We start from the raw sequence: 24,006 nt of genomic DNA, 5'->3' as shown, positions 1-24,006 counted from the left end.
TATTAACACAGGATCAACTGTGCAGAAAGAAAGATTTATCCTATCAAAACTAGATGTCCTCTTCTTTACCAGTTACTAGACTGTTAAAATTCTTTTCAGAAGATACTTTCTCCATCCCTCACCCCACCTTACCTGAAATTCTGAGTTCACAGGTAGGCTTGTAAATCCAGCATGTTTTTGAAGGCTGTTGCTCAGAAATTATACCTCTATAGGATCTGCATTCATAAAATTTTCAGCTACAAAGCTAGTTAATACTATTCACACAAGTCATTAAGTCAAATAATAATGAGGTCCAGATATTGCAGCATATTCCAGAAATTACAGTTATAGTATCTGACCACTTGATTATTCAATTCTGCAGGAAAAAAACCACAAGCAATTTTACAGATATGCAATTCTAGGGAAAATCAAAACTTCACTGTTCTATGCAAACAGAACAAACAGAGTATCGAAATACATACTTTAACTGTCTTCCTAATATTAGTATAGTTTATGGGGAAAATACAAAAACAATATGTATTTGTATTTCTTTCATCCTCAGTGTGTTTTGCAGGTGAAAATGATTTCACTTATCAGATGAAGTAGGTCATTAGTGTAGGCTATAGCAAATCCTTTCAGTAGTACAGAGCATGTTCAGAATGGCAAAACATTAGCTGACATTACTGTGCCTTTTGTACACGATTTCTATCTCTTGAGCTGTTGGCCAGAGGCTCACAAATGGGTGCTCCTAGAGATATTAAAATTGAAGGGGTAAAGGTTTTATTTGCTGAAGTGCTGTGCTGGTGATTAATCATTAATGTGCAATTCAATTAAGCTTAAAAAAATACCATGTGCAGGTCAGAACTCCAAACATAAGAAAAGAGGTTTCATCACTGTGTGTGAGAGGGCATGTGTGTGTGTCTGCAATGGGAAAAAAAAAGGACAGTATGTAAAATGTGCTAGTAATCTTCAAGTATTTCATTGAAATTCCATTCTCTAGCAAACAGCTTCAAGAATAAATCTATTTTACTTCATTTCACAATAAATACTTGCAGAGAGAGAAATCCTTCTATCTGGCCAGGCAGCTCTAAAGAGAAAGTACATTAAAAAATAAATAGTATAATTTATCAGCTCTATAGTTGCAGAATACAGACAGTAGTTGAAATATCTAAAAATCAGCTTTCTTTGAAACAGAAAGAGTCCAAAATGTAAGAATTCAAGCAGGGACTGTCCTGATAAGGGAAAAAGAACACAAGTGAAAAATAAAGTTATGAGTGTAATCTAAAACTTCTGTTGTACAAAGTACCAAAACTTAAATTTTACATAATCCCAAGTGTACATACACTGATGAAGGGGAGATAATGAGAAGGGTTCTCAGTAGCCATGCTGCTGAGAGCAGGAGTCCCAGCTGAAGCTTAGGAATCCTTCACCATCAGATATGCTAAACAACCAAACCTACATACTCCCTAACTAGAGAGTAACCCAGGGACTGTTTTCTTCCCTATCTTAAAAAAGTTAAAATTATTACAGGAAAAGTTAAAATTATAACAGGAAAAAAAGTATTTCTGATACATAGCTCACATATTAGCAGTTTTCACCAACACTGGTTCCAAATGTTTGAGCTGACAAAGACTATTCCCAAAACTGACACTACTTTTTGTCGTGGTATGCAACTGCAGGCAAGTCTTTTGGAAGGGTCAGCCTTGCCTTCTCCCTTTAAAACCTTGTGAATTATTTCCTTAAGAACAGCACCTTGCATCTCAAAGAAATCCTTACAGATGTGTGTGTTGTGTTGCAAACTCTAAGGAATTTTCTACATTAATGGACTCAAGAAAAAACTCTTTTAAAAACACATAATGTGCTTAAAGAAAAAAACAATCAAAGCATCAGATTCTGACATCAGACATGAAAGGTAATTGAAATAAGGTTTTAATCACATATGTCCATACTACCTTGACTGTCAGTCTCTCAATAGTAAGAGTTTCCGGTTCCAAGGGCCAGATTATTGAATGTGTGTAACAGGGCAGCTTTCACACTTACAGAGATACAGTGTCAGTATCAAGACATCATCTTACAGGAAGAACTTCAGACAGTTGTGTAAAGCAGTAAGCACTATTCTTATTCAACTTTATCTAAAGTATTGTTGTTTTCCTCTCAGAGTGCACGGAAGTCTCCACAACTGAAAAAGTACATAGAGCCTTGACACAAATTATGGAATAGGAATGTGATAAAATAATATGTTTATTAGACTTATTCAGCAGCATCATTTTACAGTTGTCTTTTCTAATCAAAGTATGTTACAATGTAATTACAAGCACTCTAATTAGAAATAGTATATATGTTGAGAATTTAGATATAAAACAATGAAGTAGCAAAAGTCTCAATTATTATAAATTCAGGAATCTTTTGTATGAGTAGCTAGCCAGGAATACTGAAGAACATGGTCCTGTAATCAGTTTTCTCAAATGGTTCATGTTGTGGAAACTATCTTGGCTAATTATTAGAAGAGCTAAAAAGATCAACAGTATATTCTGGTGGAAGGTTAGAGGAACAACCAGAAAACTACAAAGACTGCATTATATAAATTGCTTCCCTTTCTATTAATATCCACCTTAGGAAATAAATAGTCAATAAAATTAAATTTTCACATTTAAAAAAAACCTGAAGGAATTCTGAAATGAACCAATATCTCTCATATTTTGCTGTTTGGAAATAAGCTGCTACAGAAACCTAGCTACTTCATAGTACAAAGAGAACATAGCTCCAGAGACTCCAGCCAAGAACAGAGGTATTCCATTGATGAGCAAGAGAAAAGCTCATTAAGTAGTCGTGGCACTAAAATCTAAATATATCCAGTCTTCATAGGAACACTATTAATGGAATTGTGTTAATTGGAACCTAGAGGAAAAGTATGTGTCTTATAGACTGAGAGGAAATTATATCAGGCAACATTGTAAGAACAACATTTTCCACAGGTGTGTATTCAGCATAATAATGCTGCATTGACTCTTTCATCTTTTGTTTAACACAGGAGGAAGAGATACCCATTTTTATATACAGTACTATATAAAACAGGTGGCAAAGATGCCCAGAGCACCAGTAGAATTTTTAAAAGGTGCTGATATTAAAGGTACACTCTAAAGACCCTGTAAATCAGTAATGTTCCTTTATTTGCCTTGTTTGGTTCTCTTTTTTTTTAGTTTTAAGCATTTATATAATTAATTTAGCCCTAAATATATGACTGATTCCATACAAATTTCTACTAGCAACATCACTGAACAAGATAATCTCAGAAAAATTTACAAATGTACAATATATTTATAACATTACTTTCAGACAGCTTCAGTGCAAAGATATACATATAGTACATCACGATAATCGTTCATAAAAATAGAAATTGGCATTTGTCAAAAAAACAAGGCATAGTTTCAACATACATCTCCAGCCACTGGCTAAGAGATGTATATCTTTTTATAAAGCATTTGAATGTGAACCTTACTCTTCTGTTTATAAAAAATATATGTGCAAATGGATGTGTCTAATTTCCCTAAATGAGTTACCTAGTTACACCACAGAGTCCTCTTTAACAAGGTTGGCGGTGTCTTTAAACGTATCCTCTGTTGCTGTGTAAGCTAGGGGTTGGTCTCTCTTCAGAATAATCTTGGGAGACAGTGAAGGAGAATGGGTAGGGACATTTTCTGTGTCCTGTTGCTGCTCCTTTTCCATCTGAAACAATAATCATAAAATAAAACCTTACATTCTAATGCACCATACATCCAATATTAGCTTTCAGAAACAGTAAATAAATATTCCTAAAGTTAAATGTCATGGTATAAATTATTTCTGCAAAACAGCATCTGTAACAAAATGAAATGCTAATTTCACCTTAGATAGTACAGCTGAGTAAAAGCAATACTAGAAATTTATACTCCATACACTGGAACTTCTACTCTAATGCTTAATGTCAGCAGCTGTGCCACCTGAGCTGAGCCTGCTCAACACCTCATTGTGCATGACATTTAGTAACCTCAGACAACCACTTCATTCTCTAACCTGCACTGGAATTTCTGTGCTGTTCCACATAGCAGCAGAATCTACCAATAATCTTTATCCTATGAAAGCAAGAACAAAGTCCATCAGTACATTAGCTGAAAAATAGAATTATATAATATAAACAATACCTCTGCATATATTGGGTTTTCAAAATTAGTGTTTTGCTTCTTTTTTCTCTTGAAGAAACTCCACTTTGATTCCTGAAACATAAAAATTATTAGAACTTCACACATTTTTCTCAAAACTTCTCTGGAAACTGCCATTACAGTGTTGGATTTCACTTGCATTGACTGCTACCCCAGTGACTTGAGATGGATGTTCTTACATCACTAGGTTGTAATTCTAAGCATGGAACACAAATTTCTTTTTTTGCTAGATTACTAAGTTATTTCACCTAAAGAAGTATTCACAAAAGACTAGGCAACAAAAATTACTAAATTACTTCATGGGATCCTATATACCAGACAAGTATATCAAAAAGGAAAAACCTGTCTTGAAAACAACACAAGGGCAATTATTGAGGGACATGAAACTACATTAAGTTGACTGCATCTTCTCTAGCAGTTCAATTTTTCTGATCTGGAGCAGAACACAAACAAGGCAGCCTTAGAGCATTTTAACTTCCTACCGGAGGTGCATCTGTACTCTGAGGGGTTTCCTTCGGGCTGGTAGATATCCCAGAGGAATACACAGGGTTTTCAAAATTTTCATTTTCCCCACTACCAGCTGCTGCTACCTGTAGGAGAAGGAAGAAAATCAACATTCTTCAAAGAAGAAAAGGTGGTCATAAGGGAAAATGAAAGGTGAAAGTCAAGCCAAAATTTATCTTACAAGTGTTGGCCGAATGACTGTAACTGCACCAGCTGTGCTGGCTCCACCATCTCTGGTTGTATACATTGGATTTTCAAACGTGATTGGTTGTTTCCCCGACTCCACTGCAAAGTTTTCATTCTATGGAGGAAAAAACCCAACAACTGCAGTGGAATAAACACCTCCACACTCTTAGGAATTAATGTGTAGTCAGACTCTTCATCTTGGGGAACAACACATGTTTACTTTCATGTAGGCTGAGACAAAATCTTTTTCTGTTAAAATCACATCAATTTACTTTTACTCTCTGACTTGGCAGCCTGGGCTACTGATTGTTCCAATATTACCCCATTTCTTAGATGCACAAAACCCCCTCCACATTTCAGTACTTGACTCATTTTATGATGAGGAAAGATGACTTTCACAAATCATACCTTCAACAGGGAAGAGATATCAAAGGAGGAATAATATCCAAATAAATGTTTCAAGTTAGACTTCAAAATGACATAAGAATTAATAAGCAGTAACTGATATATAAGAGAAGGGGATTCATTAATTTTGTCCCAGCAAGGGGATATCTGTATTTTTTGAGACAAAGCAGTGTGTCCCCTCAGTTATGTCAGATGAGTTACACCAGGTGAGAGGTGAACGAAAACAAAACCCCACCCAGACGCACTTGTCCTGCTCTTTGACACAGCCTCAGGACAGAACCAGCAAGGAACAGCACAGGAATAGTACAGCAGCTAGTCCCTTAAACCTGCCTCACTTTCACAAACAGTGCTTCATGCCCAATGGATTCATGGTTTTGCTACCAGAATATGGCTTTTTACAACACAGTAAACTCTTGTCAGCTCCCTCAAACTAGACTGACTAAGAATAGCCCCATGGAAAAATATCCAACATCTAGTCATGCATATATGATTTTAAAATTTTAGGAGGCATATCCCACAGTTCTTCACTACTGTACACCAAACCCTCTGAATTCTTTTCCAGTGAACACAACAATTTTTTTGTTTATACTCTGATTACATAGGGAGAACTAACACCACATAAGCAGAGATAGTCTGGATCCAGACCTGTTATTGGCAAGGTATAAACTGCATTGCTTGAGCTTCAGTATGTTAGTATGAGGCCAGAAAATGCCAAGCATGGACAAGTTCTTTGTGCATTGAGAAGATTTGGGGTAACATACAAGCCTAAAGCTATTTTTCCAGTGTTTACCAAAATGCTTATGTGGATGTTTTGTTACACAAGCGGCCTAATTTTAATAATGACTGTGTTTTCATCTAGGAAAAGGTCATACTAGGAGCTTATCTTCTTTAGCTGTTGCATTTCATATCTATTCACCATCAGTTTAGGGAATTCCCACCTTATGCTTGGCAGCAAGTGCTTATTATTCAAACATATCCATGATCTGTTTCCTACAAGTCATTTGTACACTGTACTTGTGGTAAATGGGAATAACACAGGGATCTGCTATTTCTCAGATGTGCATAACAAAAAGTGCATTAAGTAGAGTTACACTTTATGATGTCCCCATAACTGTTAAATGTGATTTGCTTAAACTTCATAAACTAAGAAATTTTCAAATCTATACTGTATTGCACAAAATAGTGAATCCTGTGGTTAGGAGTGAGTTTTACCTCTGAATGCTCTAAAATACTATCTGGTTTTGAAAACTACACATTTTAAACTGTTCTATGGAGCACAGAGATCCTAAAGAATTCCTTGTTACAATGCTTTCATTTGTCTAGTCATTCCCTTTATATCCCATGAATGTACTGAAAGAAAAAAGAGGGTAATTGACTTAATTTCTGCTATATAAATCTTCAAAAAATGCACATTATTTTAAAGAACATCCTATATTTGTCCTTGCTTTCAAATTACGAAAAGCTATTTCAGGAAACTATCAATCATTGTTCACTTCTTTTCTAGAACACATTTATCATCCCACTATCATTTTATAGATAAAAGGCTCCCTTCTATAAGCTACTAATTACATTAAAAGAACACAATTAAAAAAATTATTTGAGAACTAAACCTTACCATTTGCATCGCTCTGTCTATAGCTGAATCTCCCCCAAAGCCAGAGACTCCTATGTCCATGGTCACATCTGCTCCAGATCGGAACGTTACCCCATTGCCATTTTCATTAGATTTTACAAGACTGCTCAAACTATAAAAAACCCAAACAGACAAAAACAAACAGACAAAAATAAAAAGAAAGTAGAAGAGATTACACAGAAAGAGAGTTTATAATAAAGTTTTTTTCACTTGCTTTTCTAAGCATAATTATCACTTTGAATTTTGGCAAGCTAGCATCAGAAGTTGTATTTCTTTATTAGTTTAATGAGTTTTTCAACCTAAGTTAGCCCCCTCAGAATCATCTCAAATACCTTTGTGTGCTCATGTAGACATCAAATGATGTCAATGAAATAAAATTTCACTAAATTTACCTACATTTTGAACACACTTAATGTTGACTTAAAGACAAATGCATGGATCCACTCAATTACTCAAATTCATTGAAACTGGTTTTTAAAACACACATCTGAAATTTGACAAAATAAATCCAGCAACACCTATACTGAAGATTTTTGCATGCAAATAATGAAGATATCTACAAGACACTGTTTTCATACTAGTGAATGTTCAGTCTGTGTATAGATTTATGACAACCACAAGTGCTCTCTACATATTTATGAATAATACTGGAAACGGTCTGAAAGCACACTGTTGGGCTAAAAAATAATAAGAGAAGTGAAAGATAAAATCAGTAACCAAATACAGGACATTCCCACACAGAAACCTGAGTATGTAACATCCCCATCTAACTACAAAACTGCTCCATAGCTAATCTTTGGTTTCATTTTGTCAAATTTGCCTAACTTGAAGGAAGGCAGAAGTGCTGGAATTGCATGTCCATTGTATGTCCTCACTGGATCTGGCTCATGCTAGACTTCTTTCCTACAGCTGGTGCTGCAGGAAGCGTCACCAGTCGGCCCTGTAAGCATCAGCTGATGCAATTTTTAAATGGTAGCTCTTAGCTACAGTTCCTGTACATGGACAGGTCTCATACCACAGGCAAGAGCTAAGCTGTAGCTGAGTTGAGTCTGCTGTAAAGGTATGAGTTCCGAGTTTAAAGAGGGATTGAGCAATGGCAGCACTAAGACATATGGCAGAAATAAATAAACTCATGAAAAAGTTGGATTAGAATCACAGATTCATGGAGAGACCTTAAATATCATCTAGTTTCAACTTCCCTGCCATTGGCAGGGACCCCGTCCACTAAACCAGAGCTCCTTCCAACCCAGCCCTGAGCAATGCCAGAGATGAGGCATCCACAACTTCTCTGGGAAATCTGTTCTAGTGCCTCACCACTATCACAAAGAATGAATTCTTAATATCTAATCTAAACTTACTCTCTCAGTTTGAATCCATTCCCTCCTTGTCCAGTCACTATGTGCCCTTGTAAAAAGTCTCTCCCCATTTTCCTTCATCTACTAGAAAATCATCCTCAGGTCACTTCTAACACTTCTCTTTTCCAGGCTGAACAAACCAAGTTCTCTCAGCCTTTCTATGTAGGAGAGTTGTTCCATCCTTCTAATTATCTTGGCTGTGTTCATCTGGGCTCACTCAGTGTCACTAGTTCAGTGTAATCCTCCAGTGAGGAAGCAGTTTTAGCTTCATCCACATTACTGACTACAGTGATTTAATTACTACAGTGGGTCAAGAGCTGTAACTGGGAAATTGGTGCAAGGACTATGAAATGTGCTTTTATGCATTTTAAAACACATAATTAGCTTAAAGCTAAAAAAATTCAAAGCATCATATTCTGACATCTTTTCTAAAACAAATTAATTTTAAATAATTTAAAATATATTTCCTTCATCTTTCTTTGATTTAAAACATCAAATATTTTTGATGACATTTCACAAAGCTGGTTTTCACTCAACAGTATGACTGTCAGCAGTGTAGGCATTGTCTCAGGCATTGGGAACAAAAGTTCACTACACATGTGCCATATTTTTAAGCACATGAATACAAGACTGCAGATGAGTACAGACTTTCACTTACTAAAAGATCTCTTCAATTCATCTCAGGTCAAAGTTTTATAAAAAATGAAAACATTTCACTGTGGTCTTTTGTATCTTTTTGAACTGAACATGCAGCTTCAGATCTGGTGAACGGTCTTCTATATTGCCCATTATTAAAAGCTAATTTAGAATGTCAAAGAGTTTTACAGTCATCCTTTGTTATACAATAATCATCAGCTATGGTATTGCCTGGAATGAAAAATTCACTGGAGATACTGCAACCCTACGCTTCCCATTTTCCACCAGAAAGGGCATATGGCAAAAATTGATTTTTCAGCAATTATTAGAAACAAATCTACATTTCCAGTTCACAGCCATTCCTGCTCTGAAAGCCTTCCAAACATACCTTGGTAGTTTGGGAAGTGCTGGTAAAAGGGAGCCTGTCCGTCTGTAGTTGAAAAAGCCTCCGACCGCTAACACTCCAATGATGATGATCAGTACGACTGTCAGCAACACTGCTACTGCTGCTGCCAAAGACAGGAGAATGAGAAAACATTCAAGCAAGCATAGTTCAGTGCAAAACAAGAACCCAGAGAATTAAAAGCCTGATCCTGAACAGGTATCATGGTGAGGCATTACAAATTCCTTAGCTCAAATGTCAAATGCAATATATTCTTGAAGCTTACTTGTTCCAGGAGGGACTCCTTTTGACAATCCTATTTCACAATAATTCCCAGTGTATCCATAAGAACATCTGTAAATGTAAGAAGGACAGCTGACTGAATGGCTTTTATTAAGTTTGGGATCTCAGCTTTATGATTATATTCTGAAATGTTTATCTACAACCCAGAAATTTTAACTCCATGCTCAGTAATTATATATTGCACTCACTGTATGTAAATACAGTATGTCTCCTATATTCAGAGAACTAAAAGTGAAAATAAAAAGTGCTGAGTCAGAGGTCTGGTTTCAGTGGAGCACTGGTGGCACCTGCTGGCTGTTCCAAGCTACATTTATTGAGAGTCACTTTTCCATTGTTGTAATTTTGGGGTATAACATTTTAGAATTTTCAGAGGTTTGCCTCTTTGGGTTTTTGGTTTTGGGATTTGTTTGGGTTTTTTTTCCCCAAACTGATATATTTACATTACTTATTTGTTGATATTTTTATGCATGTGTTTTTCCATAGTTGTTTTAAAAATGCTACTGCAGGTGTATGACACCTTCTGAAGTGTTTCCAACAGATTTCAAAGCATGAGACTAAACCAGCACAGTCTGAGCCAGGATTACCCTAACAACATACAGACTTACTTGCATTTGGGAAGGCTGCTTTCATCTATATAGCACGTTCCACCATTCATGCACCTGCAAGCTGGTGGCATTGTGGGAGGGGATTCAATAGCTGCAAAATTCAGAAGCCACATATGCATTATCAAGGCATCCTCAACAAACTAAATAGTATCAATAATGCATTTTCTTTGTCTCTATAGATCATGCATGTGCAAACTCACAGGCCGCTTTTCAGAATTTTTGGTTTTGATAGTACATGAAGTTGTTGCTCTTGTGTCTATTTTTTTTGCCAAATCAGTTTAAATTAATTGAAGCAAAACCTCTTCTCAGAACATAACAACTTAGTAGAGTGTAGGCACAGTCAGCTCAAAAGCTGTGTGTCTGCTCACTGTCTTTTTTCCATGCAATACAGCCCAACACCACCCTTCAAACCTCTCCATTCAGAAAGCAGCAATGCTTTCTCTCTTTTAGACTCTTCCATTCTACCAGCAGGAAGTTGTACAGAGAAGGCCAAACTGGAATGCAATTACTTATGAAGAAAAGCAACAGATGGAAATACACAGAGAGGAAGAACATTATTCTAATGCTGAATCAAGTGGGTAGTCTTCAGTAAGAGCTCTGGATATATTGTCAGGAAAGTGTACTTAAGGAAAAGCCGTGGATCTGAGCCATTATTACACGCTATAGATTGACGAAGGACATAAATCACAAAATTGTTATCATCCAGAAGAAGGAAGTGTGTTGCTACAATGTTTCTTACAGGTAAAACTCCCTTCAAGTAAATGAGGTGCAAGAAACAGGAAAGGCAGAGGTTTTGCAGGCTGTGTCTCAGTAGCTGCAATAGGGCCAAATAAACTAAATATATGAACAAAAACTATGTTTGGTCACTGCACAAGCCCAGTTTTCTTAATTCTCAAACATTTTATATAAAGCAGTGTGAGTAATGAATATCAAATTCAGTGTCTCCAGAGCAATACACAGCAATTAGCAAATGCAATCAACAGTTATTGATCCCTAATTTAAACACATATTGCATATATTCATTCACTATTACATATTACTGTAACCTCTTTCTGCAGCTCACATCACATGGCAATAGAAAATATCACTACTAATTATTAAGAAAATGTAATTTGGAGGTAAGGCAGTGTCAAAGTGATAACATTTTCTCTTTCAGTGCAATTAGAATATAATTCAGAGAAAATTAACCATAGGAAAGATGCCAGACATAATGCTACAAATCATTAATGTATTAAAGATACATTCCAAGGACAAGTACAAGGACATCTGGCTACCGCCTACACCACTGTAAGCTAAGAATGCAGACTCTCAGCTAGAGAGAAATAGAAATTCTGCAGTGGTATTTTCACTGTTCTCAGTAAAGGCTGAGAAATTCTATTTGATTTGTGCTCCTGGAAACACTGTGCGGGTTTTGCTGCAATGCAACAAATGCATTGCAAGCATGAAATTCTAGTGCCTAAAAGACTCTCCAGAGTATAATTATCCAGAAGTTATCTCTCTCCACACTCCTGAGTTCTGTAAACTTTAAGTTTCTATGATACTAACTAAGTAAGAGCTTCTACAGAATTATTAACAATAATTTGTCAGAAATTCTTAGTTCTGAAATCAAGACATTCTTAAAAAAATATTTTGAAATTTCAAAAATATTTTAGACCTATATCCATTTTACAAATGACATGCAAAGACATCAAAGAAAATGTACAAGATGACCACAAATCAGTGATGACTGAGAATAAAAGCCAGATATTCTGACTTACCAATATCTATTACATCAGTTAGCATATCTCTCCATACTTCTAATTCAGTAATGTATTTGTATTCCTAAAGAAAAGCTTCTGTTGCTTTCATATCCAGTTTGAAAAATTATTCTACCTGCATCACATTCCGTGCTGCTGCCTTCTAGGAACCGAGTCCCTTGAGGACATGAGCAGGTGTATCCTCCTGGTCTCAGCAAGCAGAGGTGGCTGCAGACATCTTTACAAGGATTAGGCACTGAAAAAGTGATAAAGTGATAAAGATTTGAAGAAGCAATGCAGCATATTCCTCAGGTAAGGCAGGGCAATTCCACAGTCAGTTGTGTCAATATAGCACATTTATACTAAAGCCTTCTCTCCTCCTTTTCTTACACCCTTACATTCTTAAGGGAGAGACAATGGCTGCTGAGAGCCCATATAGCACCAGGAACAAACTACTCCAAGTATGAAATGATCTGCACTTTGCAAGGATAAAGATACATTACAACTGTTCTCGTGAGGGAGGGAGAAAAGAGAAATGACAGGATCATATTATAGAGACTCGAAAGACCAGTGTGTGGTGTTCCACTGTTGATTTCATTTTGGGTGTGCAGAAAATACTTGTCAGTCTCTAAAAAATTTTTAGGTTTTCAGAAACTAATATTATCATTTACTAATAGACACATTATCAAAAGTTTACTAAGCTCTTTGCAGACATCAATACCAACTTCAATTTCACAGCAGGAAATGGCTCACTGGGATCCTGATCACCCACCTGACTGATTGTATCTGTGCTGGTGATAGATGCGCACTTGGGTAAGCCACGGATTTACGGTCAGAACTTTCACTTTTTCTCCATTTCCAAATTTATCCTTCTTCCAGACTTCTCCTCGTTCTTTAGCTATCCAATATAAATGGCCTTCAAAGACATCAAGGCTGTATGGACTGCCTACTTCTCAAAGGAACCAAGTAACATACTGTCAGCTACCAAATCTTCAGTAGAATGACAAAACTGCTGTTCTTCAGCTTAAATACATGATTTATTGCTTTCATTTCAAGACACATGCAGTCATATATTTATATCCTCATGTGCCTTTTTATGTCTCAGTGCCCACACTGATTAATACTGATTAATAGTATACATAAAAAAGTAAGAATCCTGTTTTTCACATTGTTTCCCATTTGGATCACAAAATCCACTCTGGGAGTCTCAGTTACCAGGCATCCCTGAGCCTGGTGTGTGCCATTGATCACTGTGTAAAGGAGAAAACACTACCAAGACTTAATGTTTGAAAAGCTCCCAAAAGTAGCCCCACTTGTGAAGCCCAAGTGCTTCTTAGCACACATCTTGGTTACTATTAATTGCATAGTACAGTCTTACCTCCATGTAGTACAATGGTTCTGTCTGTCCCATCAGGTCTCATGGATTCAATTATATTTTCCTTAGAATCACTCCAATAGATCCTATCATTGTTCAAATAATCAATAGAAAGACCAGTTGGCCAGCCAAGGTCTTCAGAGACCAGAGTTTGTCTTTGTTGTCCATCCATCCAGGCACATTCAATCTTTGGCTGCCTTCCCCAGTCAGTCCAATACATGAGCCTGAAAGGGCAGAATGATAAATGGATACAGTTCAGAATTTGGTCACTGTGATTATCCTTTGGAGTTTCATGGAAAAGGTCAGTAATGGAAAAAAAAAGCTGTTCAGCAACTTATGTTTTGCAGATGTGATTGGGAAGGTCACAGAGAGTTCACTGAACGATAAATACCAAAACAACATCCATCAGTCACAATAAAGCTGTAGCATCCACGTCACTTCAGGGAGCTCTGCTGCTGTACTCCAACGGAGAGAAACACATATCACAATATCTCATGATCTACCATTTAATCCAAGTTGCAGCAAGCCCAGCTACTGAATTTACAAGTGCATTTACATTGCTTTTCCCCATGGAGGAGGCTATGACTGTCCTGCTTGGAGCTGGTGAAGAGACAATCCCATCTATTTCCCTGTTTCAGTAGTAACTGAGAAATTTGGTGGGCACATTATAATCTAGAAAAGTGATTTTTATTTGAGCCATCTGGCCTTGTCACTGAAACAGGCATCCATGTTAAATCTAATCCTAAAATGCTTTCCCATGCTCACAAACTTTGCAATGTTAGTAAAAGGAAGTTCCAGAAAACATTCCCATAGTCTTTCCTGAAAAATTACCTCTGTGGGGTTTTTTGGTTTCAAATAGCATTGGAAATAATTCTGGTAAGTCCTGCAATACTCACCCACGTTTTGGATTGACAGCAATAGCTGCTGGTTGATCCAGGTGAGAAAAAATAAGCCATTTTCTATAGCGTCCATCTAATTTTGCCACCTCTATGCGATTAGTTCCTGCATCAGTCCAGTAAAGATGTCTGAATTGCATAAAACACAAAACATTCCAAAAGTAAATAGTTTACACTTGGAAGAGGAATAAAAAAATTAAGACACACTCTATCAAACTTGAAGAAAATTAATATAATGAACCTGTACTGATTACAAAACTTGTATAAAATAAACAGATCCTAAATATAGGCAAGTTTAGCAAATGTGTGTGATCTGTTGGCTCACTTGTCTTCTTCCTGTGAAAAAGTTTCTGCAGCTACTTCTGATTCCTGTCAAATAATCTTCATTGAAGAACTACTGAAAACTTTCATTGTTACTTTTAAGCAGCAGAAGTGGCTAATAAGCATCTTTAAAGACTCTGTTTTTCAGGAGATTATGAGGTTCATTACAAGTAAAAAATTCATTTACCATGTAATTTATGCAGCAGCTCTGGAGATATCCAGCTTATTAGTTCACAGCTCCTCTCTAGACTGTTGTCTTCTGACAGAGATACTAATGAATAAATTGTTCCCATATCAGATGAAAATGCTTTTAGTCCTAATAAACAGGGTGCTCAGTCTACTCTTCCCTGAATTTTGTTTATCTTTATCATCATGCCTTTATAATTTTTTTGACCTTAGATAGAAAACAGACTCATTATTATGCACTCACTCATATGGTGCCTTCTGCTTGAATAAATTATCTCCTAGCTGACCTGGGAATGTGAAAAAATACTGTAATTTCTATTTGGCAGATGAGCAGTGAGACTAAGTGTCTCAAACCATGTGTAGCATTTTATATAATGTGCAGATAATGAAATGTAGTTTTTTAAAGTACATTTCAACATTGTTCTGAAATCAGGGCAGCACTATGTTTGAAGTGCTGAAGTTGCTCACCAAGATGAAGCTGAAGCCTCACCAGGATGCTTGTGATATGTATCCTGGATGCACCAGGTTCCTCTCAACATTAATGCCACATGAGCTACAGCTATACCTGTCCACCATGTCCTTTAACAGCTGTATCGCAAGATGAAAGGACACCGTAAACGTAAATTGAACTTCCAAGAGTCAGGCCCAACTTTGTCCCAGCTCTTCTCCAAGGTAATAAACATAAGGAGTGATCTCATGATTTCTATGATTAAGTTTAAAAGATTACCATGTTTTAGGCTAAAAAAACCCACAGTCAGTAGAGAGAGAAAGACCTCTGAAACACAATTACAAAAACCTAACCGTTTTCTGAGAAAACACATCTATTCATCAAACTTAAGAGCTCCTTCTGTTTTAGGTTTGCTCATACAGCACAGGGTTGGTAAGGAATGAGCAAAGATAAAAGATAAAATTCTATTGTGGGCTGGGGAGCTTTCTTTCCAAAAGCAAGGAAAGCTTGTTCCCTGGAGTGTACCTAAGCCACTGAAGAAGAATCCATCTGATATGGAGGTTAGTGTATTATCACTTTACTGATGCACAACTGATCTGCCAGCTGCACAGAACATGTGATGCAGTCAGCCACATGAACACCTATTAACCTGCTGTCTGGGCAAGGACACCTTACTACATTGTTCTGACCTGCCTTCAGACTAGACACATTCAGAGACAATTCAGAAGGAATAAAAAAGTGGATTTTGCACAGCCTGATCAACTTCACCAACTGACACATTGAAGGTAAAGCATTTTTCAGCTTTTCAGTGTACTTACCTTCCAACCCAGTCAACAGCTAACCCATCAGGATTAACTATGTATTTGAGATTCAAGTCAACTTCCTTCGTTGGATTGTTCCTACTGCTGTCAAACGTGGGGAGATAAGCACGTTTGATGGCTCCAAACTCAGAACCTTGTCCCAGAATGCTGAAGTACACAATACCTTAAAAAAAAATGAGAAATTTCTAGTTAATTACATATTTTTCAAAAATTCTAATTTTTCTGAGGCTCTTATGTGAAGTTACCAGCCCTATTTATTCATGAGTAAGCTTGTGTTAGTGTGTAAATTCTAAAGTCATCCATCATATGCAAGATACATATCCAAAGTCGTCTTGAGCTAGATTATCAAGAAATATATATCACATTTTTCAAGAGCAGAGGATCTTAGCTCTTTACACATGATTTTGAGAGTAATTTAGACTCTCATAAGCCTAAGGAGCAAGTGTGGCCCAGGACAGTGGCCCTGTGGAAAGAGCAAAGAAAGGGAACTCAAGGAATAAGCAAAAAAATAAGTTAATACAGGGATCTATTGGCCATTTCTGCTTAGTATAAGTCCTTGCAAGGTTTGGGAACTTTGGGCCAGGTTTGGGAACTGCAGAGGCAAAAGGAAGGGGTTAATAACAATCTTCTATTGCAGCATAATTCTAAAGAGCCACAATTCTACAGCTAAACTCACATTAAAATGAAAGGAAAACCAGATCAAAATCCAGCTAAGCTAAATTAAAGCATTAAAAGAAACCACATGATGCTGGAGAATGAGCAGAAGGGAGGGGCTCATTCAATGGAGACCTGGCCAGTTGATCTAATCTGATTTTGCTTTCCAGTGTAAATTAAAAACCCATGCTGCAGAAATGCATCTTTTTAAACCAACCCTTGCATGATTGAGTATTAGCATACTCACTCAGGCCTATCCCTTCAGGGTCCCAGTCATAATCCAGGGCTTGGATGCGCTCCTGGTTATCGATATAGTCGGAGTACTGCTCTGATGAGATGTTGTACCTTCGAATGCGCACATTATCTGGCAGCAGTAACAATGGAGGATTACCTGGGAAACAATCATGAATTTACTTTCACGTATTTCTCATTTTAGAAAAAACAGATGAAAGTCATTTCTAATTAAAACTAAATGGGATTTTCACAAGTTGCATCTGTACAAGAAACAGAGGGAATCTAGGGCCTCTTCTAAAGCTTCAGAGATATCCAAACTTCACAGTCATAAAAATTGAAATGCTTACCACTGAGGGTAGTATTATCCCTTTCACCATAGACCTTGCAAAGACATAATTCCTTAAAAATTCTTAAAAATTATATTGTTGGCATATCATCACATCTCAAAACCAAAATGCCACTACACACTACGTGGTTCCACTTCCCCCTCAAAGTACAGCAAAAAATTTTGAAAATACAAATAAATTGCCAGTCCCTTAAGCCATGACATGTCCAACTTCTACCTTAAAGTTTGTGAATTCTAATGGCTCCATATTCAGATGAATGTTTTCCTGGACACAGTTTAATTCTGGGTTAGCCTGATAACATCCCATAATACCCTCATTTATGAGGGCTGTGAGATTGTATGACAAAGCAGGGCAGAGTTCTATTCTACAGAAATAGAACTTAGGCACAACAAATTTCACTGTTACCAGCTACAATCATATTATCTTTTATCACCTAGCCTTCAATACTTTGTGTGTCTAGATGCTTCCTGAACAAAGCCTGTGAAGAAGGGTGTCAAAGAACTGATTTCTGACACAGGCATAAACAGGCAGCCAGGCAGAAACTGAAGTGTAAATGTCCTTTGCATTTCCAGTACAATAACACTCAGCAGTAAATATTTGTTGAACTAGGCCCCTGGATGGGTAACCTGGAGACTCCATTTTCTTGTAGCATTTTTCATATTACAAATAATTTTTAGATTTCAAAGCCTCCAGTAGCATGCCAGTTTGCTCACAGGCATTCTGTTCTGAAGATTTTACCATTTGACTAGGCACAGCATATGTCTATGACTTAGCTCTTAAAGCTGTTAAAGGGTAACTACTTTTCTAGAAACAGTAGTGCTTTTGGTTTTTAGATAATGCTGCATGATTGTCACATTTTTTTCCTTTCTTCACCTCTTTATTTTTATTATTACTGATATATTACTATTATTTTCTGACTCAACTCTGCCTATTCAAGCACTGCCACACATGGTAGTCACTGCACTGTGGTATGATAAAAAGCCAATGACTGATTTGAAACACTGGCCAAAGTCCTTCTGTTTGTGTGCATCAGTCCATGAACAATGAATGGCAACCTGTCATCAAACTGCCTTTGATTTATACCAGTTTAATGCAACTTTTTTCTGATGCATTATTTTGTTGAAAAAAATCTAAACTTCAGGAATAGGCAACATTAATTTCCTTCTGATGACAACCACAGGACCACAGGTTTTTGTTTGCAGAAAATTTCAGGAGAAATGAAGGCAGGCATACAAATCAAAGCATCATTTCTAATGTTTACAACTGGAAGCAGAGATGAGCACTTTCATTCCTAATTATGGAATAGGTGGAATACACAGATAGTACTATCTTACAGAATAAGGTTTGGCTTTCATTATCCTCTTCTTATAAAACAGAGGATTACATTCATTAAGTTGCTATATAGCACCTGCTCTTTAGAGGTGGCAGTCAATCTTGCTATCAGTTAACATACCATCAGCTGCACACTGCTTCCCTTGTTGATCACCCACGGACCTGAAGCCATCTGCACAGAAACATTCATAGCTTCCTTTGGAATTCTTGCAGTCCTGGGTGCATGTTCCAAAGATCTCACACTCATTGATATCTAGACACAAGAAGAGAAAAGATTCCTAAAACTTGATTTCTTTCTTGTTTAGTCTCTGGGAGTCTCAGGGGTGACCTCATTGCTCTCTACAATTCCCTGAAGGCAGGCTGTAAGTGAGGTGGGGGCTGGACTCTTTTATGCTGCCTGCAGTGAAAGGAGCTGATAAAATGGCCTTAAGATGAGACAGGGGAAATTCAGATTAGATATTAGAAAAAAACTTTCACTCTAAGGGTGGTCAAGCATCAGAGTAGGCTGCCCAGGGAGGTGGTGGAGTCACCATCCATGGAGGTGTTTCAGATTCATCTTCATCTGGTGCTGGGTGATGGTTTAGTGATTTAGGGGTTACAGTGGTGGTGCTGGGTTGACAGTAGGACTGGATATTCTTAAATGCCTCTTCCAACCTTGATGATTCTATGCTGGTCATCTTTACTCCATGAAGTGGTAGGTTTGTGCCTTCTCCACATACTCTAAAATATCAGTGATCTAATAAGTGATCCTTAAAATCAGCATCTATTATCAAACAGAACTCCTCATCACTCATCTGCTGTTTACCATGTCTTAACTACAGATTGCCAACAGTTACTCCAATCCTGCTTAACAGGTTTATTTTCAGAGATGCATTTTTGATCATGTATTTTTGTATTATATCAATAAGGCAAGACAAAAGATGAGGTATGACTGAAATGAGATGCAAGAGCAAAGCTTTCTTGAAATGCTGAAGACAAGACACATAGTCCTCAGAAACTATATCAGCAGGCAGGAAAGGGAGGGGTGGCCTTGGATCATTTTAATAAAACCACACAAATTTTCCACAGGAGCTGGGAGAAACAAGCAGAAAGGTTCTCATGAAAACATGCTGAAACACCAACTGGGAAGGTACTATATCACATGACCACAAACCATGGCCTTTGAGTATACTCCTCACCACATTTTATCTGCATAAAATCCAGGGCAAAAATACGACACAACACACCTTTACTGTAGGTCTGGTCAAGAACAGAACAGAAAGAGAGCATAACCTGCAGTAAGTTTGTTTTCAATAACGAAAAAAAACCCAATCACATTTCTATCCCTCAGATTGCAAAAATATGACAAAACCTATGTGCTGTAAAACAAAAACATAGATACAGCCAACAAAAGCTTAATAGAAGTCTTAACTGTGGAGCCAATTTTTTGCTGAATGAAGCATATACATGTTAGAAAATATGAACATTTTAGGAAGCATCTGATAAATGCATAAAAATCCTGTTAGAATGTGAAAATGAGTGGTCACATTAGAGTGATGAAGTGACAGGTGAACACTTATCAGCACGCAGACATTTATAAGATTAAAAATACCTTCACAGGAGTTGCGATTATTTTCACTGGCCTTGTACCCTGGCCTACAGGAACAGATAAAGCCTCCTTCATTCAGATTGGTACAGTTATGTTCACAGATATTTTCTGCACAAGTTCGCTCTGTTCCAGGATCTGAAAGGAAAAAAAAATTTATACAATTATAACAAAAAAATGAAGTGATAAGAGGAAGGCATAATAATTTTCATCATTATTACAATTAAAAATAGTTTTCAGATAGATTAAGCTAGTTTCCTTTTCTTTTTTTTTTTTTAATTAAAATTAGAAGACAACGGTAACCACTGGTTAAGAAAGCTGTCAGCTAGTGAAGAGGGTCAGGAAAAGATCCATGATCATTAAAGCACACCTTACTTAACAGAAATCACATTCTAAATTACCACCAATCTGCAGCAACTGCAGAATTTAAGAGATTTGAATCTAATGCCTAACTTTGCCAACAGGGCTCATTCTTATTCAGGGCTTTCTTATCAGCTGAACAAGGCATACTCTCAATTGATATCAAGTATAACACAGGCCCTACATTATTAACATCTGGAAACTGGAGAGAAGATGGCATGTAGTTCATGCCAAACCTAATCTAAAGCCTACTGCAGACAGTACATGTCATTGCACAGAATGCACTGCCCTTTAAAACATTCCTATAATGGAAAAGCCAAGTCAGGGATAATAGTCTGTAACAGGTAATGAAAATTATACATGTCTTAAAGTACATATAGAAATCTATTGGTTTATATATACTGTATATATGCATAAAATACTTGAGTAAAAACACCAATCTGTTATATAAGCAGAAAAGATAAATAGTATGCTTATTGGAAGATCACGAGGAAAAGATACAGATGTATAGCAAAAACTTCACATTAAGCTGATTATGTTCTTTTTACATACACATTCCAGTGCTGATTAAATTAAGTTTAAACAACTAATTTCATACACATGTAGAAGCATAAATTCATTGTACACATACACACACAAATATTCCATTTTCATTATAGCAGGTATTTGATGTTGGAAAGGCTCCAAATGTCACCATCTGATCTGTATTCACATTTATTCCCAAAGAGCTGAATGCAGACATCAGGTGGTGTCTGTTCACACTGCTTCATTGCCTTTTTATACTTCTATATTTTCATCAAGTCATTGCATTGGGCTGTATTACCTAAAGACCATTGGGATGGTAATTGAAACAGAGAAATAGGCTGCTCCAAAATGGACGACGCTATAGGCTTCCAAGTTATTTGTGTTTTGGAAATCTGCTAGATTGCAAACCACCCATGTAGCATTTGGCACACATTCACTTGATGCCATCACAGCCTGACAAATTGAAATTACAAGTGTATGCTCATATTACCACTCTGCAGCTGTCTCTATATTGACATAAAAACTTAAGGTTTTGTTTTGGTTTTTTTCTGAGGAATACCTCAGAAAAAGGTTTGGTTATTTTATGTCTCATGTCAAAGTTCAAGTCAGAGCTTTTACATTTAAATGGATGCTAGTAAATATATAATAAATAGTTCATAAAAGCTATACAGAGGATCTGAGAGGGCCAACAGGCAAAGGACTAGTGGTCCTTAAAGCATTCTGTGGTGATGTCTGTAAAAAGGAAAATAGAAGCATCTCAATGTACTTTTTTTTTAACAGGTCTGGAGGAACCATGTATCAGTTCAGAGTCTGCCTACTAATAACTCCATAGGTTAATCTATTGCAATTATGGTTGAAATAGGTGGATGTTCTTGCCTCTGTAACACAACGTATTTCAAAACAAGATCAAAACCAATATCAATTTTTTTTTTGGATGCATAAATACTCTAAGTCTAAACAAGACTGTGTTCAGAGCACTGAATATCAGGGAACGATGAAATCATTCAAGCTGGAAAAGATCTTTAAGGTCATCAGGTTGTATTATAAACCAAACACTGCCAAGACCCACTAAACCATGTCTCTAAGTAGCACATCTATATGTTTTTGGAAGTTACACGCAAAAGAAATGAAAAAAGAAGAGAATTAAAACAAAATAAACTAAAGTAATGAAAGAATGAAAACAGTAAATATTGTCCTCGCTAACTGAATAATCCCAGAACAGGCTCATTAAAACACAATAAGGAAATTCACAGAGGCTACTTAAAAAACAATACTTCTTAGTATGGTATTAAAGAAAAAACCTTCATTGCTTTCAGTTTCAGAAATATCTATTTCAACAGCATTGTAATTTTGTATTTTATTGATATTATTACTTACTGCAGCCTATTTCATCAAAGTGGTCTCCACAGTCATCATAATTGTCACAGACATAATGTAGGGGAATGCAATTTCCATTACTGCACTTGAATTCTTCAGCTTTACAAGGTCTTGGTGTTGGCTCTCTACCTACAATCAGGAAGAGAAATATTCCTCTGTCACAGTTTAAACTATGAAGTACCAACAGACAGCCCTATTCTCCAATGCAAATGGGGAAGCTGATGCCATCTGGTAAAACAGTGGCAAGACGCCTTTGGAAGTCTGCATAAAGTTAAAACCATAGCCAAGATGTAACATCCTGATTTCTAGTCACATATCCATGAATTGAAAGAAGTCTGCTGTTTTATAAAAAAGACAGAAGGAAAATTCTTTGTGTTAACATTTGACCAAACTTTCCTCTTAATAGTACAAACTTATTAAGATCCTTTAATGATATACTTCATACACCTACATCAGACTTCAAGAAATTATAGATATTAGTAAACTATTAACATTTAGAATATGTACAATAAAGCCAGCAAATAATATCATTAAGCAACTAAAATATTATTACACTTGAAAATGTACAGCAGTCAGCGAGAACTACATAAGATTTCTGAGGGCAAAAACCTACTGAATATTAACAGAACCACAACTTCAGGAAGTATTAAAATAAACAAATGGTAAAAGTCCCAGCTAGCCATCCCATCCCAATTTTACCATACAGCCAAACTCTTTCCTCTTCCTCCTTTTATGTAGAGCTCATAGTAAAATGAGCAAATATGTAGCTGGTGCTTATAATAAAATCCAGTATTGTTTGAAAATCACGCTCTTTACTTTTCAGACAAATGCTTGCCCATTTTTGCTACTTGTACAGAGAGCTATAAATACATAGTACCAATAACCACAGTTAAAATTATTTCATAGTGAGCTTTTGTTTTCATTATCTGAGGTTAACTTTGACATCCCTTTGGTATTATTAAATATGAAGCACATCAAAATTACTGAATTTGACGTTCAGTTTTGTAAACATACAGTGTTCCTCCTTCTCGTCACTCCCATCTCTACAGTCGTCCTCCTGGTTGCACAGCTCGTGACTGTAAATACAGCGATTGTTGTCGCACCGGAAACGGAACGGAGATTCACAGGCAACATCCACTAAAAGCACAGAGGTCAATCAGGCACATTTTGATACTTCAGGCCACTGGGTCACAAATTATTCATATCACTTTTCTCTTGGAACATCTATATGTTCTGTATATTTCAAAAGGTGAGGAGGCATTCAGACAAAAAAATATTTTCTGCGTATTTTGGTGATTGTATGTTAGGACATTACACTTTTTTTTATCAGAACACGTTTGGCCAAAGACAAATTCTCTAACTACATATAACACTGAGGTTTCTAGGTTTGTTTATGAAGAAAATTGACTGGAAATCCAACATGTTATTTAAGTGCATTACTGACAAAACCAGTTTAAGTAGCACCTCCAAGACCTCATTATTAGACCTCAAGTCAGGACTTCTTAGCCATATTTACAAAGATATAGTGGCAACACTAATAGCTTTGAAAGTTCAGCACTTGTGACAATATACATTATCTGAATTTATCTTTTATTTCAAACTGATGTTCTTATTTTTGATAA

General features: G+C 36.6%; 1 protein-coding gene across 1 annotated transcript in view; it reads right to left on the bottom strand.

Annotated features, from left to right (window-relative positions):
* Positions 1-3,393: 3,393 nt before the first annotated feature.
* LRP2 (LDL receptor related protein 2) overlaps positions 3,394-24,006 on the bottom strand; it is a 108,769-nt gene continuing 88,156 nt past the window's right edge. The window contains exons 62-79 of the mRNA XM_064718583.1: positions 23,399-23,521; positions 22,385-22,513; positions 20,129-20,260; positions 18,659-18,790; positions 16,872-17,015; positions 15,968-16,133; positions 14,195-14,323; positions 13,302-13,522; positions 12,696-12,872; positions 12,060-12,179; positions 10,188-10,278; positions 9,566-9,633; positions 9,286-9,406; positions 6,889-7,018; positions 4,864-4,983; positions 4,661-4,768; positions 4,161-4,232; positions 3,394-3,705 (exon numbers count right to left, since the gene is read on the bottom strand). Of these exons, the coding sequence (XP_064574653.1) occupies positions 3,544-3,705; positions 4,161-4,232; positions 4,661-4,768; positions 4,864-4,983; positions 6,889-7,018; positions 9,286-9,406; positions 9,566-9,633; positions 10,188-10,278; positions 12,060-12,179; positions 12,696-12,872; positions 13,302-13,522; positions 14,195-14,323; positions 15,968-16,133; positions 16,872-17,015; positions 18,659-18,790; positions 20,129-20,260; positions 22,385-22,513; positions 23,399-23,521 (2,345 nt within the window). The 3' untranslated portion in view covers positions 3,394-3,543. The remainder of the gene's footprint in view (positions 3,706-4,160; positions 4,233-4,660; positions 4,769-4,863; positions 4,984-6,888; positions 7,019-9,285; positions 9,407-9,565; positions 9,634-10,187; positions 10,279-12,059; positions 12,180-12,695; positions 12,873-13,301; positions 13,523-14,194; positions 14,324-15,967; positions 16,134-16,871; positions 17,016-18,658; positions 18,791-20,128; positions 20,261-22,384; positions 22,514-23,398; positions 23,522-24,006) is intronic.

This window comes from Zonotrichia leucophrys, chromosome 7 (assembly GCF_028769735.1).
Source record: "Zonotrichia leucophrys gambelii isolate GWCS_2022_RI chromosome 7, RI_Zleu_2.0, whole genome shotgun sequence".
Lineage (NCBI taxonomy): Eukaryota > Metazoa > Chordata > Aves > Passeriformes > Passerellidae > Zonotrichia > Zonotrichia leucophrys.
The sequence above is the reverse complement of the archived record's forward strand: the minus strand, read 5'-3'. Positions and strand labels throughout refer to the sequence as shown.